Source organism: Cavia porcellus, unplaced genomic scaffold (assembly GCF_034190915.1).
Source record: "Cavia porcellus strain 051 isolate PalLab524CR breed Dunkin Hartley unplaced genomic scaffold, mCavPor4.1 scaffold_6, whole genome shotgun sequence".
Taxonomy (NCBI): Eukaryota; Metazoa; Chordata; class Mammalia; order Rodentia; family Caviidae; genus Cavia; species Cavia porcellus.
The window spans coordinates 81,810,580-81,825,765 of NW_026947489.1; the positions used below are offsets into that span (position 1 = coordinate 81,810,580).

Here is a 15,186-nt window from a genome sequence, read left to right on the forward strand (position 1 = left end):
CCCCTAGTTCGTCTTTATCCTGGAAGCACCTTGTTTTTCCATCAATTTCTAGGGACAGTTGTGCAGGATATCTCAATCTTGGCTGGAGGTTATTATCTTTCAAAGCTTGAATTATTTCCCCCCACGCTCTTCGTGATTTGATGTTTTGTGCCAAGAAGTCTGCTGTAATTCTGATGGGTGTTCCCTTGTAAGTGATCTGTTTCTTGGAGTCTCTGATGGCTTTTAATATTCTGTTTTTATATTTGATTTCTGGAATTTTGATTATTATATGCCTGGGTGTAGCTCTGTTTGGGTTGTAGGTGGCTGGGGTCCTGTATGCCTCATACATCTGAGTATCTTTACCTTTTGCTAAATTAGGGAAATTCTCCTGGATTATTTCTGTGAATAGCTTTTGTAGTTCATTTGTTTGAATCCCTACTTCTTCTTTTATGTTCTTAATTCTTAAGTTATAGATCCTCTTATCATCTTCTAGATAAAATGAAATTAAACTAAAGCATAAGAATAAATATATGACATTTAACTCATCCCAAATACTTTAGTATTTTTTCTATAGTAATTTAATGTTTTACATGTGGATACATAAAAATAAATAACATGGAAATACTAAGTTATAATAAAATTTTTATTTAAAAAGATAATAGTTTCAGCACTCCGATCTTGCTGACTTTGAATGTAAGTGTGACAGAGTTCTTAGTACAGGATGCAAAGTCCAGATTTTTTTTTCCCTCTCTTAGTTTTCTGAGAGAGGGTCTCACTATGCAGTTCAGGTTGGCCTTGAACTCTATGTAGCCGAGACTGGCCTTGAACTCTTTAACGATCCTCCTGCCTCAGCCTCCTGAGTGCAGGGATTACAGTGCACCTCCATGCCCAATGCTTGTGTTCTTGATTTTGTCAAAACACCTTAGTTTTCCATTTTTGTTGTTTTTGTGTCTAGTCCATATTTACTGGCTTTCCCTGATGTATAGGGTGCGTCTGATCACCAAAGTATCATTTCTTCCCACTGATTTTCTCTCTTTCTCTTGTTCTTTCTTTTCTTCTTTTCTTTTCTTTCTTTCTTTTTCTTTCTTTCTTTCTTTTTGTTTCTTTTCTTTTTTTTTTTTTTTTTTTTTGATCTTTTTGTCTTTTTGAGACAAAGTCTTGCAATGTGGCAGGCTTGGGCTCACTTTGTAGCCCAGGCTGGTCTTGAACTTGTAATAATCCTCCTGCCTTAGCTTCCCAGTCTACTGGTTTTCTAAGAAAATGACCTCACTAAATTAAACTCTTTACTTTCATTCTCCCTTTTTTTTGTTTTGTGATATAGTTTGAGCTGATTCCTGGAGTCTTTCTTGATAATGCCTGGTCTCTATTATAATACTTTCACCAGTTAATACTTGTTAACAGCTACTGCATACTTACATACTCATCCGCCATATATACTTTATGGAAGACATTCCAGAGGAAATATTAATCCATCACCATTTGGTTCATTTTAGGAATTGGTTGCCAGCCTTGAATTTCTCTTTTGTGAAGCACTAATTTATGCTTCAAAATTGTTGACACCAATGCAATTTTGTTTTACTCTCAGGATGAACTAGCTCGAGTTCTGGTTACTCTGTTTGATTCTCGGCATTTACTATACCAGCTTCTCTGGAACATGTTTTCTAAGGAAGTAGAATTGGCAGACTCCATGCAGACTCTTTTCCGAGGCAACAGTTTGGCGAGTAAAATAATGACATTCTGTTTTAAGGTTTGTATTATTCCTGTGTGTGCATTTTAAGAATTGTCAACTATTAATTAATGTATAGAATGTAGAGATTAGGTTGTTTTTTAATGCAAGATATATGAAACTGGTGTAATAATTTCCACATTGTGCATGTCTTTAGGTCTATGGTGCTACCTACCTACAAAAACTTCTGGACCCTCTGTTACGAATTGTTATCACATCCTCTGAATGGCAACATGTTAGCTTTGAAGTGGATCCCACCAGGTTTGTCATCTTCTTGTATACAGCTGCTCTGTTTGTTACTATCACTGCATGAGGCAAGTGCCTCATAATTGTCCCCTCTGATTAGTATTTAATTATAAAGTCTATAAAGAAGTATATTTTCCTTTATAAACACAAAAATGAAACATTACAGATATAATTAAGGACATCTTTGACTACCACCTTGGGGGACTATTACTGGCTTATTCTGTCTTTGGGTTTTTTCCCCTATGAATTTGAATATGCATGTATATAATTATAGAAAATATATAATGTGGATGCTCAATATGAAGGGTAATATATACATAATTTTCAACTCAGTTTTTAAGAACACTGTGTCTTCTGAGTATAGTGGCACATACCTGTTAATCCCAGCACTTGGGAGACTGATGCAGGATTGTTTTGAATTTGAGGCCAGCCTGGGCTACATAATTTGATGCCAAGCTGAATTACATAGTGAGACCATTTCTTAAAAACAACAACAACAAAACCCACAAAATTTTGTGTCTTTGATTTTCCTATAGCTGCATGTGAAAAATCTTGTTCTTTTATGCTGTGTAGCATTTCATAGTATGGCTGTGTCATAATTTGTTTAGTCAATATGCAGCTGATTTTTACTGTAACTTTCTAATTATTGTTCCAGCATTATCGTCTCATTTTCGGGCTATTTGCTATAGAAATTCTTTTAAACATGAATCATTTTGTCCCTTTTTTAAAAACTGAAGGCAAAAGTAAAGCACAGGCTTGTTTAAGTTCCAAGGAAATATGCCCAAGTTATGCGTTTTTAAGTGGTTTAGCACATGGATTCTTTGGGTTTGGAAATACCTAAAAAATAATGTCCCTCATCTCTGTCCAGGATTAAAACCTGGAAGGCATGAAGGGGCTTTTCTAGATTTGAATATCTTTTTGACCTTCTAAGAGTATTTGGCATACTACCTAGCATTTGGGTAACAGTTTATAAATATTTGCTGAATGGGTGAGTCTTAACAGATTATTTTACATTTGTGTAAAATACACTTCTCTAAGCCATGTATTAACATTCTCTTTTATCTGTCAGTCAGTATTGTGCTAAAAGTTAAAATTATTTTTTTACTTCAAGTTCAGAGCTTCTTAATAATTATCTGTCTAGATATTTATATACAAAATTTAGCAGTTTTGTATCAGTTGGTATTTTTGGCTCAGCCTTTGCTCAGATTTTAGCTGTAATATTTAATCAGAACTCTACTACCACATTAGCCAGTTTTTAAAGTAGTTATAGTTTAAAATTTGAAACCAACATTCTTTTAAAGCCATAGTGTATTGTGTTAAGCCATTTCCCTTTTTTGGGACAGGTTCTTATGCTTGTATTTGTTGAGGGGCAGTTATCTAGTATACATTAACTATAGTCAACATTACCGTAGTGCTCTGGCATTATTCAGTAACTCTCACTGTAATTTTATACCTTTTCTGCCAGCAGTTTTTCATTCCTTTGCTTCACCTCTCTCTCCTCACCCCTGGGAACCATAATTCTATTCTCTGCATCTGTAAGTTTGACTTTCTTTAGACTCTGCATATAAAGTGAGATCATGCGGTATTTGTCTGTCTTGTTTGTTTTGGAGATAGTTAGTCCAAGCTGTCCTCAGACTTGCCCTCTGGCCCAGGCTGATCCTATCCTCAGATTTCATGGTTCTTTTGCCCCAGCCTCCCAACTACTGGAATTGCAAATGTGTATCACCAGGCATGGTTAAGTATTTGTCTTTCTGTGCCTGGACTATTTAACCTAACAACCTCCAGGTTGTCCTTAATGTCACAGATTATATTGTTTGTTTCTTTTTAAGTACTCAGAGTGTGTGCTTGTCTGCTAACCTGTATCATATATCCCTTTTCCATTTGTTCATCAGTGGATTTTATAGTTTAGCCATTGTGATAATCCAGCAATGAACATAGATGTGCAGCTATCTCTTTGGCATTTTGATTTAATTTCTTGTGGATGCATACACAGAAGTCAGATTGCTGCAATTTATGTTGATTCTAGTTTTAATTTTTGGTGGGACCTCCACACTGTTCTTTGTAACAGATGTACTAATTTACATTCACATCAAGAGTGAACATTGCTTTCGTTGTCTCTACATTTTTGCCAACACTTTTCTTTCATCTTTTTGATAATACACATTTTAAAGATGTGAGGTAATTAATTTGTTGGACATACCAGAACAAGAAAGTGGTAGGCTCACTTTTAGGTAGGAATACTTAGACTGCCATTGATAAATTGCTGAGAGCTGACTGTGGACTAGCTGAGTTTTAAATTTCTCCTGGGAGGCCATGCTCCACAGGACCTCCTCTCCTTTGTGAATTTTACTTCCAGAGCCTTATTTGCATCTCAAAATGAATAGGGGAGAAAAATTCCGTTGTGCTTAGAGCAAGGGAAAAGGAGAAATAGTCATTTAAAAAATATGCCCAGAGGGCTGTATTATCCCTAACAAATTTTTGCCCATAAGAGAAAATTACTTTATCTGAGCTATCTGATCTGGAGAATTCCCTCCCTCCCCCATTTCTGGTCTTCCTGTCTCACAAAAGGAAAGGGAGGGGAAAAAAAAAAAAAACAGGCTAAGAAACCTTTCTGAAAACCACAGCTCAGGGACCCAAAGACTAATATAAACAAGGGAGATGTGATTAGAATCCAGGAAAAAATTAAACTTTTTTTTTTTTGGTCTTTTTCCTTTTTATCGGTACCAGGGATCGAACTCACGACTGCCTGCTTGCAAGGCAGGCGCTTATGCCGCTGAGCTAAACCTCCAGCCCCCAAATTAAACTTTTTTACCCAGGTATGACTGTAGAGCAAAAATTGGTGAAAATAAAAACTGAAAATCTGGTTCTTTGAAAACCAAATGGAAGAAAAAGGTTTGTACACATAAACACTTCATAATTGAACACAAAACTTAATTTTAGATTAGATTTAGTAGACTGACCAACAAGTTGCTATGGTCCATGGGAGGCAAGAGAGCCCCCTTGACTAGAGGCAGTATGTTAGGGTGCCTGAAACAGGTGGTAATGTCCTTGGTGCTGATCTGAGGAAACCTCCCAACCCTTACTGAAGAAACTGTTACTCTTACTCATCCCCTAAAACCCATATCCTCCTTTGGTAAGATTTGAAAGACTGTTGTATCTTCTTATAACCAGTGTCTTTTCAGTTATCTATATATCCCAAGATCATTTTCTTTTTGTGCCTTCCTAGTAATCCTCAGCCATGAGTAACTAATATATGTCTGTCTCTGCTTTGCTATTTTATCTTTTTTTTTTGGCGCAGTTTTGGAGATTGAACTTAAGGCCTCATTTGTACAAAGCAAGTGTTCTCTCTGTTCCTGAGCTACACTCCCACTTTTTTCAAATTTTTAAAGATTCAGTCTTGAAAAATTGCCCAAAATAGCCTCAAACTTTTGACCTGCCTCAGCTGCCTGAATAGTTGGTGTTACAGGAATGGACCAGCATGCCTGGCAAGCCATTTTCTCTTTTCTTAGGTAGTAATGATAGCAACATAACTTTTTTCTCTTTACGCTAAGCATTTACACTCCCTGCTTAAACTCACCTGACTATGTACCATTCTCCAGATGTGTGGGAATCTGCTACACACAAGTACATAATTTTCCAGTGGACACCAGTTGGTTGTCCTATGATTTAATTCAGTTTTGACACTGTCTACTTGGAAATAGAATCAGATCCTACAGATTCTTTGTCTGTCTTTCCTGAGACAAGGTTTCACTATGTGGTTCAGGCTGGCCTTGAACTCACTTTGTAGCCCAGGCTGGTCTCGAATTCACAGCAATTCTGCATCAGCCTCCTGAATGCTGGGATTACAGGTGTGTACCACCATGCCTGGCAGATCCTACAGATTTAAAGGTTCAGTCCCATAACATTGCTAGCACTGCAAATGACAGTCACTAGCCCAGAGTTGTGACTTGTACTTTAGACTAGAAGATTATAAACGTACATTCCCATAACTGCCTCCGTTGAGGCAACTCATAGTTGAATTTATTTGTTTGAATGGCTTATACAACTCAACAAAAATATGTAGTACTTTCCATATTGTAGGAAGATAAAGATTCCATATTGTTCTTGATGTACTACATTCTAGGACCATCTATATATTCAGCAGCCTTAGAAGATCTTCAGACTTCTTGGATTTTTTGTAAGTTTCATTTTATAGGTGTGTTTGATCGAATCATTGCCCACTGTGTTAGGCTTAACCTTCCATCCTCTGTCCCTCCCTACAGATTAATTCCACCTTGGTTTTTCTGGTGACCAGTCCCTGTTCTGAAGCTTTCTAGGGGCCCCAAGTCACTAGTCATGTGCAAAGGTTTTAGGGGCCATGTCCAAAGAGCAAGAAAAGCAAATACATATTTATCATGATATTACAGCATCTGTAAGTTATTATATTCATTGCTTAGTGTATAATCTAATATGTGTGTCTTTCTTATCAAAAAGATCAGAAACCAATTATTGTTGGATAGTCAACACCTTGCCAAGTAATCGATATGTTTTCATTAGATTGAATTGAGTACCTGCCCCTACTTCTTCTTCTGAAATACTTCTTTTTTGCCTATTGAAACTCTGTCCTTAAGAACTGAACTATTCCATGAAATTTTCCGTCTCTTAGTTCATATTGTTGTTAGAAGTCTTGTTGTATTTATATCCTATACCATATAGGGACCTGTGAGGAATCTGGAGTATCAACTTCAGTGTTCAGAGCATTTATATAATATGGAAAATAGTATAGAAATAAAAAACTAGTTGAGATATTGAAACTAAATATTTACTTAGTATTTGCTTTGGTAAGGTATTGTGCTAATCTTTTTAAATTAAAAATACTTTATTACTAAAAAATGTTGATGATCACCTGGGCTTTTATGGAGTCATAATCTTTCTGTTGCTGATGGTGGGTCTTGCCTTGATGTTGACAACTACTGAGAGATCTGGATAAAGGTTAGGGTAGCTGGGGTTCGTCTGTCCATCCATCCATCTGTCCTTCCATCTTCCCTTCCTCACTTCCTTTCTTCTGCTGGGGATTGAACCCAGGGCCTATTTAGACTAAGCATACATTCTACCACTGAGAGATACACCTCAAACCTGGCAGTTTTTTAGAACAATGAAGTTCATCCTATTGATTGACTCTTTGATGAAAGGTTTTTCTTTAGCATGTAATACTGTTTTGATAGCATTTTACGTACATTTTGAAATTGGAGAAATACTTTAAAGAATCAATGACTGGGACCACATGTTATTAAAAAGCTTTTGCACATCAAAAGAAATCACCACAGTGAAAAGAGTGGGAAAAAATTTTAGCCAATTGCTCCTCAGACAAAGGACTTTTATCTAGAGTATATAAGGAATTGAAAAAAAGGTCAGACCCCTCAAAGTCAAAGACCCAATTCAAAAATGGGCATCTGAGATGAATATATACTTCTCCAATGAAGAAATACAAATAGCAAATAAATATGTGAAAAAATGTTCAGCATCACTGATCATTTGAGAAATGCAAAGTAAAACAACACTGAGATTCTACCTCACCCTAGAAAGAATGGCTGTTAGCAAGAAATCAATCATGCTGGAGAGCGTGTGGGGAAAAAGGAACCCTTCTTTACTGTTGGTGGGAATACAGATTGTTTAACCATTGTGGAAATCATTGTGGAGATTCCTCACAGCATTAGGACTAGAGGTCTCATTTGACCTAGCTATTCCCCTTCTGAGTATCTTTCCAAAAGAATGAAAAATACCAGACCACAGCGATGTATGTGTAGCCATGTTTACAGTAGCACATTTTATAATAGCCAGATCTTATAAACAACCTAAATGTCCATCGACTGAAGAATGAATAAAAAAAGATGTGGTATTTTTGTACAATGGAGTACCACTCAGCCATAAAGAAGGATAAACTCAAGACTTTTTATAAGTAAATGAATGCAGCTTGAAACTATACTCATGGGGCTGGGGATTTAGCTCAGCGGCATAAGCACCTGCCTTGCAAGCAGGCAGTCGTAAGTTCGATCCCTGGTACTGGTAAAAACGAAAAAGACAAAAAAAAAAAAAAAAAAAGAAACTATACTCATAAGTGAAATAAATCATACTCACATGTGTAAGCATCATATTGTCTCCTGGTATAAGAAACTGAAAGAGTAAATAAGGTCTAAAATAAACAACAGATATTGTGAAATGGCAAGAAACTGTTCAAAAGGAAAGTAGATTTAGGATGGGGGAAAATAGAAAAGACAGAAGGGGAAAGGGAAAAAATGCAAGTCAGTGATATTATTACTGTCTCTTAGCTCATTGAAAAGGAAGATCTATGCTAATATCGATTAGAGAAATTTTAATACCCGCATTTTATACTTTGAGGCATTTTATACTTTGAGTAATTACTTTAAAGATATGCAATCTATTAATCATTGTTAGTCTCCTATTATTTTGTTATGAAATTTTGCTTTACTTTTTTTCCATAAAAAAAGTAAAAAAAAAATGGGGTTATAATCCCAGTGCTTGGGAGGTTGAAGCTGTAGGATACAAATATGAGATCCAGCTTGGACAACACAGTTGAGATCCTGTCTTGGGGAAAAAATTGGAGTGATTTCTCTCAAACGCTTCTACTGCTTTAACAATTAAGTTGATGTAATTTCACTAGTTAACATTTTAACCATGTTCATAGCATCTTTACCAGGAGTACATTCCAACCTATCCATTAGAAACAACCCCTCATCCATTAATGTTTTTGTTGTTGTTTTGTTTTTTCGACTTTGGGATCTGTATAAGTTGCCCAGGGTGACCTCAAACTTACAGACTTCCTGCTTCAGTCTCCTGAGTAGCTGTGATTACAGGCTTGTGCCATTGCACCCAACTCACCCCAGAAGGAATGCTTTTAAATTCCTTATCATGACAGATGGGAAATTACTAGAAAAGAGGAAAGGGTTTGGGAGGACAAGGAAAGAAGAGTAAGAGAGGAGATGATCTAAGTATGTTATATGCATGTGGAAGTATGCCAAAATGAAACCCACTATTTTGTATAACTAATACGCACCAGTAAATCAGTTTTATCATCAGGTCGTAGGAATTCAGCCATATTTTTAGCTTCCTGCACTAATTCTTATTCTGTTGTTATTTCTACCACACCATCAGTACTTCTTCCACCAAAGTCTGGAACCCTACAGAGTCATTCCTTAGGAATAGAATCAGCTTCTTCCCAGTATCTTGCTGTTGATATTTGGACCTCCTCCCATTAATCACAAGTGTTCTTAATTGCTTATTCTTTCTAGAAGGTTTTCAGTTTACTTAGCTCTATCAGAGGAATCACAACCTTTTGGTGGCTTATAGCCTTACAAACTATAGTATATTTCTTAAATAATAAAACCTGAGCCAAGCATGGTGGACTCTTGTAATCCCAGTACTTGGAAGCTGAGGCAAGAGGATTGCTGTGAGTTTAAGGTCAGCCTGGCTACAAAGTGAATTCAAGTCCAGCCTGAATTGCTTAGTGAAATCCTGCTCAAAAAGGCAAACAAGACAAACCCTGAAAGTCACAAGTATTCCTTGATCCAAGGACTGAAGAAGGGATATTGTGTTAGCTGGCATGAAAGAAAACATTGCTATTGACCGTCTTTATCAGAGCTCTTGGGTGAGCAGGTATATTATCAGTGAGCCATAATAATTTGAAAAGAATCTTTTTTTCTGAGTAGCAGGAGTCTCAATGGTGGGCTTAAAATATTAAACCATGTTGTAAACAGAGATAGTCTCAGGCTCTCTTATTCTGTGTATAGGCAGATCACAAAGTAGATTTAGTATAAGTCTTGAGGTCCCCTGCAACAGTAAATGAGCATGGGGTGGGATTGGGGTGTGAGAGTGCAGTGTTTCATACAGCCACTTTCAGCAGTTATTTGAGCCAGGTCTTCTGGGTAACCTACTGCAGTTTCTCTATTAACTTTTGCTGCTTCACCTTGCATTTTTATGTTACGGACGTGGCTTCCTTTCTTAGACCTCGAGAACCAGCACTTTCAGACTTGAATTTTTCTTTTCTTTTTTTTTCTTTCTCTCTCTCTCTCTCTCTCTCTCTCTCTCTCTCTCTCTCTCTCTCTCTCTCTTTTTTGAAATAGGGTCTCACTGTGTAGTGCAGGCTGCTCTTAAACTCACTATGTTGCCCAGGCTGGCCTCGAATTCACAGCAGTCCTCCTGCCTCAGCCTCCCAGCTACACCTGGCTAACTTTAGACTTTGTTTCTGCAAATGGTGGACCAGAACCCATGCAAAGCCAGAGCAGACATTCTGCTGTGAGAAAGCAGCTTTATTGGGAGGGGGAGGTGGACTGCCTTGTGGATTAAGACAGCTGTTGTGTGTGTGTGTGTGTGTGTGGGGACTCTGCAGATGAGCCAGGTGTGAGCAGCAGAGTGTGACACAGGGTCGTCATAAGGTGTCCTCCTGGGCAGGGTTGGCTTTTGTAGTTGGAACAGTTCTGGGAAGTCTCTTTTCTTGCAGCCCAAGTGTGAACAGGCTCCAGGGGCAGGCCTTTCTGAGCCTTTGAAGAACTAAAGAGAATAAGCGTTTTTTCCTGAATTAGGCTTTACTTAAGAGAATGTTCTGGTGGATTTTATCTTCTGTCTAGACCACTCAAATTTTCTCCATATCAAGACTATCACATTTTTTTCACTCTTCATATGTTCACTGGAATAGAATGTTTAATTTTCATTGTGTTCACAATTTGGCTAATGGCCCAGGAGACCTAACTTCTAGCCCATTTCAGCCAGATATGTCTTTCTGACTAAGTTTAATCACTTGGAGCTTTTGATTTAAAATGAGTGGCATTACTTTTCATTTGAACACTTACAGGCCACTGTAGGGTTATTAACTTGCTTGATTCAGTATTGTTATATCTCAGGAAATATGGAGATCTACGAGGACTCGCCACATCCCAGAATGAATTTTTGCCAGTTGTTATTGTGGTGTGTATAGTCCATTGGTTTTGGACAAAAAGCCACTTATAGTCCTCAAGTATTTGTTTTCATATTTGTCTTTCCCACTAATACACTAATCTCCACATCTTTGGCACTGAAGTCAACTTGTAGATGACCAGAGAGGCCACTGACCTGCTGAAGCCTGGACCTCAGCAGCTGTAACAAATCTGTTTTGTCCACATCCTGGTGCCAGTCTTCAAGGTGACAAAGATGAACACGTCTTTCAAGGAACTTAGTTTAGCCTGGCAATGAGACAGATGTATGTTTAAGTAGTGAGTTTTATAAGGAAAATGTTTTGAGAATTTGGATTGGGCCAGACAGGAAGTAAAGCTTTGTAGGTTTGGTAGCATTGCATAAAATTTAAAACCATAACATAGGGCTGGGGATATAGCTCAGTGGCACAACGCCTGCTGGCAGGTGTGAGTTTCTGAATTTGATTCCTGGTACAAAAAAAAAGAAAGGAAGAACAAAGTAAATTATTATTCTTGTTTTACTGATGAGCAAAACTGAGATTCAAAGAAGAGTATTCTGCCTTTGGAATCTGTAGCTTTAATCACAACACCAAATCTTTATGTCATGCTAATAAGAATCAGCAATGGTGATTGGCTGTGGATAATGAAATAAAGCAAGAAAAAGTGACATCAGAGCTTGAGTGATATAATTAAGGCAGAGGAGAACACAAGGTAAGACATAAATAAGAGGAAAAATCAATTTGTTTCAGGCATACTGAATTTTAGGTCTTACTGGGAGGGACAGCTAATATTTAAATAAGTTAGAATGGATATGAAAGGCATTTCTGAACAGGGAAAACTTGAGTGACCACAAAGTATATGACAGTGTGTCTGACCTTACTAGAATTCATAGACATAAAGGCTAAAAATATGTGACAGCCTTTTCAACTTACTAGAATGGCACAGGTTGAGCATCTCTAATCCAGAAATTGGAAATGTTTCAGAATCTGAAATTTTTTGATCATCATAGTCTTCAAAAATTTTCAGATTTTGGAATATTACAGATTTTTGAATTAGGAATGCCTAACTAGTACAGTATATTTGAGTAGTCCAAAAATCAGAAAAAAACCAAAGCACTTCTGGTCCAAAGCATTTCAGATAAGAGACACCTAGCCTGCACACTGTGTAAATGTATGAAGTAGAATAAAAATTCTTACATATTGCTGGTCACAGAGTTATTAATACATAATACATTTACATTTTCATATGCTCGATTACTCATTTTTAGTTAGTTGCCATAGAGAAATGCTTGCATAACAAGGATGCAGTGATATCTGTAAAAGTGAAAAAATGTTAATGTTTTAAAATACGAAGTCATAATATGCAAGGGCTAGAGGTATAGCTCAGTGGCAGAATGCTAGCCTACTATGTGAGAAGCTATAGGTTCGATCCCTAGTACCACACAACCACCAACAAATCCCCCACAAAACTTTGCATACAGTGCACTATTATGCAGTAAAGTGAATGCACAAAATCTTCATGTGTGTGGATAAATAGTAGAAACAAAGTATAAGAAGGCATGAATGTTGTATTTTATTGTGTTAATGAGAATTTTAAAGCTCGTATCATGTATGTGTTGGTTTTTTCACATAGGCTTGTACATAGAGAAGAGTGAACTGGAAATACCTTCCATTTTTTTTAGCCTTCTCTTCTACCCATGCCCCTTTTACTCAGGTGTTTTAAAGCAAATCCTAGAAATAATGTTTCCAACAGGCATAGACTTTAAACACACATGTACACAGCTCCACTGTTTCTACACCCCTCAAAATAAAGAATAATTTCTAATATTTTTTCTTCCTGGTATCAGTGTTTATAGAAATTATCAGACCATAATAAAATAAATTTGGATTTCTTGGTGCTTCTAAAAATGATGTCACAGAATTATCACATCAAAAAATAAGTAGCAGCACTTTCTCTTTTGGGACATGAAGAAGGTTTCACAGAGAATTGTGTCTGTGTTCTGAAAAGTTAAATACCAAGAATGACTCATGAGTCATTTTCACTGAGGCAGCATGTGTATTTTTTAGTTGGTAAATGTTGGTAGTATATAATCACTGTATTCCTCAATGGAAGGTGGTACATGTACATGATACGTCTTAATTCTTTAAAATACTTTGTCAAAATTTTTGGTTTTTCAAAATTGACTTTTTTATAAATTTGTTGTTCTTTCAGATTAGGATCAAAAGTCCACACATCACATCTGGCCGAGTATCTTTTAAAATGTCTCTTTTAAGGAGTGATTTTGTTTCTTTTAAACTTTTCCTGTTTTGTAGGTTAGAGCCATCAGAGAGCCTTGAGGAAAATCAGCGGAACCTCCTTCAGATGACTGAGAAGTTCTTCCACGCCATCGTCAGTTCCTCTTTAGAATTTCCTCCTCAGCTTCGAAGTGTGTGCCACTGTTTATACCAGGTATGCTTAAAGTCAGAGATCACCATTATTAATCCAGGCTGAACTGGAAAAATGCTTGGCTGAAGGGTTAGCTGCTGACTGTGGGTTTGCCTGTTCCCTGACTCAGCTGGATGAATAATAATGCAGTGAGTTGTTGGAATTGGCTTTGAAAGAAACTTCTTTTTCTCTGGACACTTTTGAAGTGTTTTAAATAAACTACTTTAAAATATTGCATTTTTCTTGCACTGGAAGCATATTTAAAATTTACTGAATCTATTGAATATGATGAATATGGCTGAAATCATGTACATTATGGAATTTTGTTGTTATCTTTTGCCTAAATTACTTAGTTGTTCACACTAGAGGCAGGTCCTTCACTTTTTGCATCATGAATTATTTGATCTGTAATTATGGTTTCTTCATTAAGATACAGTTGGCTTGTATCATATTCTCCCAGAAAACTGATTACTTTGTTTGTGTGTTATTTTGTCATAGAAGATGTTAATACATTATCACTCTTTGTTAGACTTTCTCATCTTACACTTACACTGCAACTAAAGCTTCTGAGTTCAGAGGGCCAGTCATTCATTCTCTTGTTGAGGGAATTCAGTTTTTATGTCTTTATGGTTTCTCCTGTTTTTAAATCGTTTTGGCAGTAACAGGAATGATTTACTTATTGCAGGAGGCGTTGTGCAAATTCACTTTAGCCTTCTGAGAAGGAAAATATATTGTTGCCACTGGAATTTGGGGGTGGGGCTAGGGAAGAAGCTTACATATTTAACCAAATCCCTGCCTTTATCTCCCTCTTTGCAGTTATCCCCAGCCATTTTGTTTTTAGCACACAGCTTCAGTTGCTTAGAGACATTAACAGCTTCAGTAGAATCACTATTTTAAAAAGCTGTTGGAGGCTGCTCTGTGAGGACATTTTCCCACTGCTATTTTTAAAGACGTATCTGCTATTATCTATAAAAAGAAAACCTTTTACAATTTTCATGGATGGTAAAGCATATTTAGCTTTAAAGTCTATCTTACTTTATTATGATTTTATTACCTTTTTAGGAAGTTCATGGAAGCTTAGGTAAATGAAAGGGTTTTGGCCCAGATGGGACATTGTAGCCAGGAAAGCCTCAACTGGAACCTCTCCAACCCCTAGAGATTTACCTGTGACTCTATCTCCCCCCACCCTTAGGAATCTGCCCTGGCGCCAAGCCTGTGCCAATGAGATACCTGTGCATCTCTAATGCTTAGGCTAGGACACTACCCTAAGCTTAGGCTGTTTATATACCCCCCCAAGCCACTTGTTGACTGGGGTGGGGGGTGGGGTGGGGGGGTGTCGGTTATCTCTCTCCGTGTTCTCAGAATAAAGGCCTCTTTTGTTTTATACTTCACATCTTTTGGAAATAAGCCTATCAGTAAACCCCATACAATTTATTCAGCTAGAGGGCAGATAGTGTTAATAAATCATAGTATAGTGATTATTATCTCTTAAGGTTAGACATTATTTGATTTATTTTTAAATGTAATTCACTGATTTTCTATTTGTAAAATCAGGCAGGTAAGAAAAAGTGAGCACATAGTAAAAACAGCTTGGGTCAGCTTCTTGGTTGGCCTACATTGCATTAACTGCTTTTAGAGAGCAAATTAGTTTCTAAATGACAGTGGCTCTGCTTCAGCTGTTAAAAGTTAAAGGAGACTGGTGACCTGATTACATGGGTCTAGTAGATTTTAGTAGGAATTCTCTGTGTGATTATCATCCCTGATGAAAATTCTTTTTATATCATCAGAAACAGGGACACTGATTTGAGACTATGTTATTGATGATGTGAAAGGGTACTGTGATACTAGCTACTTAGGAGATAATTA

The 15,186-nt window shown here is 37.0% G+C and overlaps 1 protein-coding gene across 10 annotated transcripts in view; it reads left to right on the top strand.

Annotated features, from left to right (window-relative positions):
- Positions 1 to 15,186, top strand: part of LOC100730274 (neurofibromin) — a 252,327-nt gene that overhangs the window by 120,335 nt on the left and 116,806 nt on the right. For all 10 annotated transcript variants that reach the window (XM_063251196.1, XM_063251205.1, XM_063251202.1 and 7 more), the window contains 3 exons: positions 1,565 to 1,726; positions 1,863 to 1,966; positions 13,209 to 13,344. In XM_063251196.1, the coding sequence (XP_063107266.1) occupies positions 1,565 to 1,726; positions 1,863 to 1,966; positions 13,209 to 13,344 (402 nt within the window). The remainder of the gene's footprint in view (positions 1 to 1,564; positions 1,727 to 1,862; positions 1,967 to 13,208; positions 13,345 to 15,186) is intronic.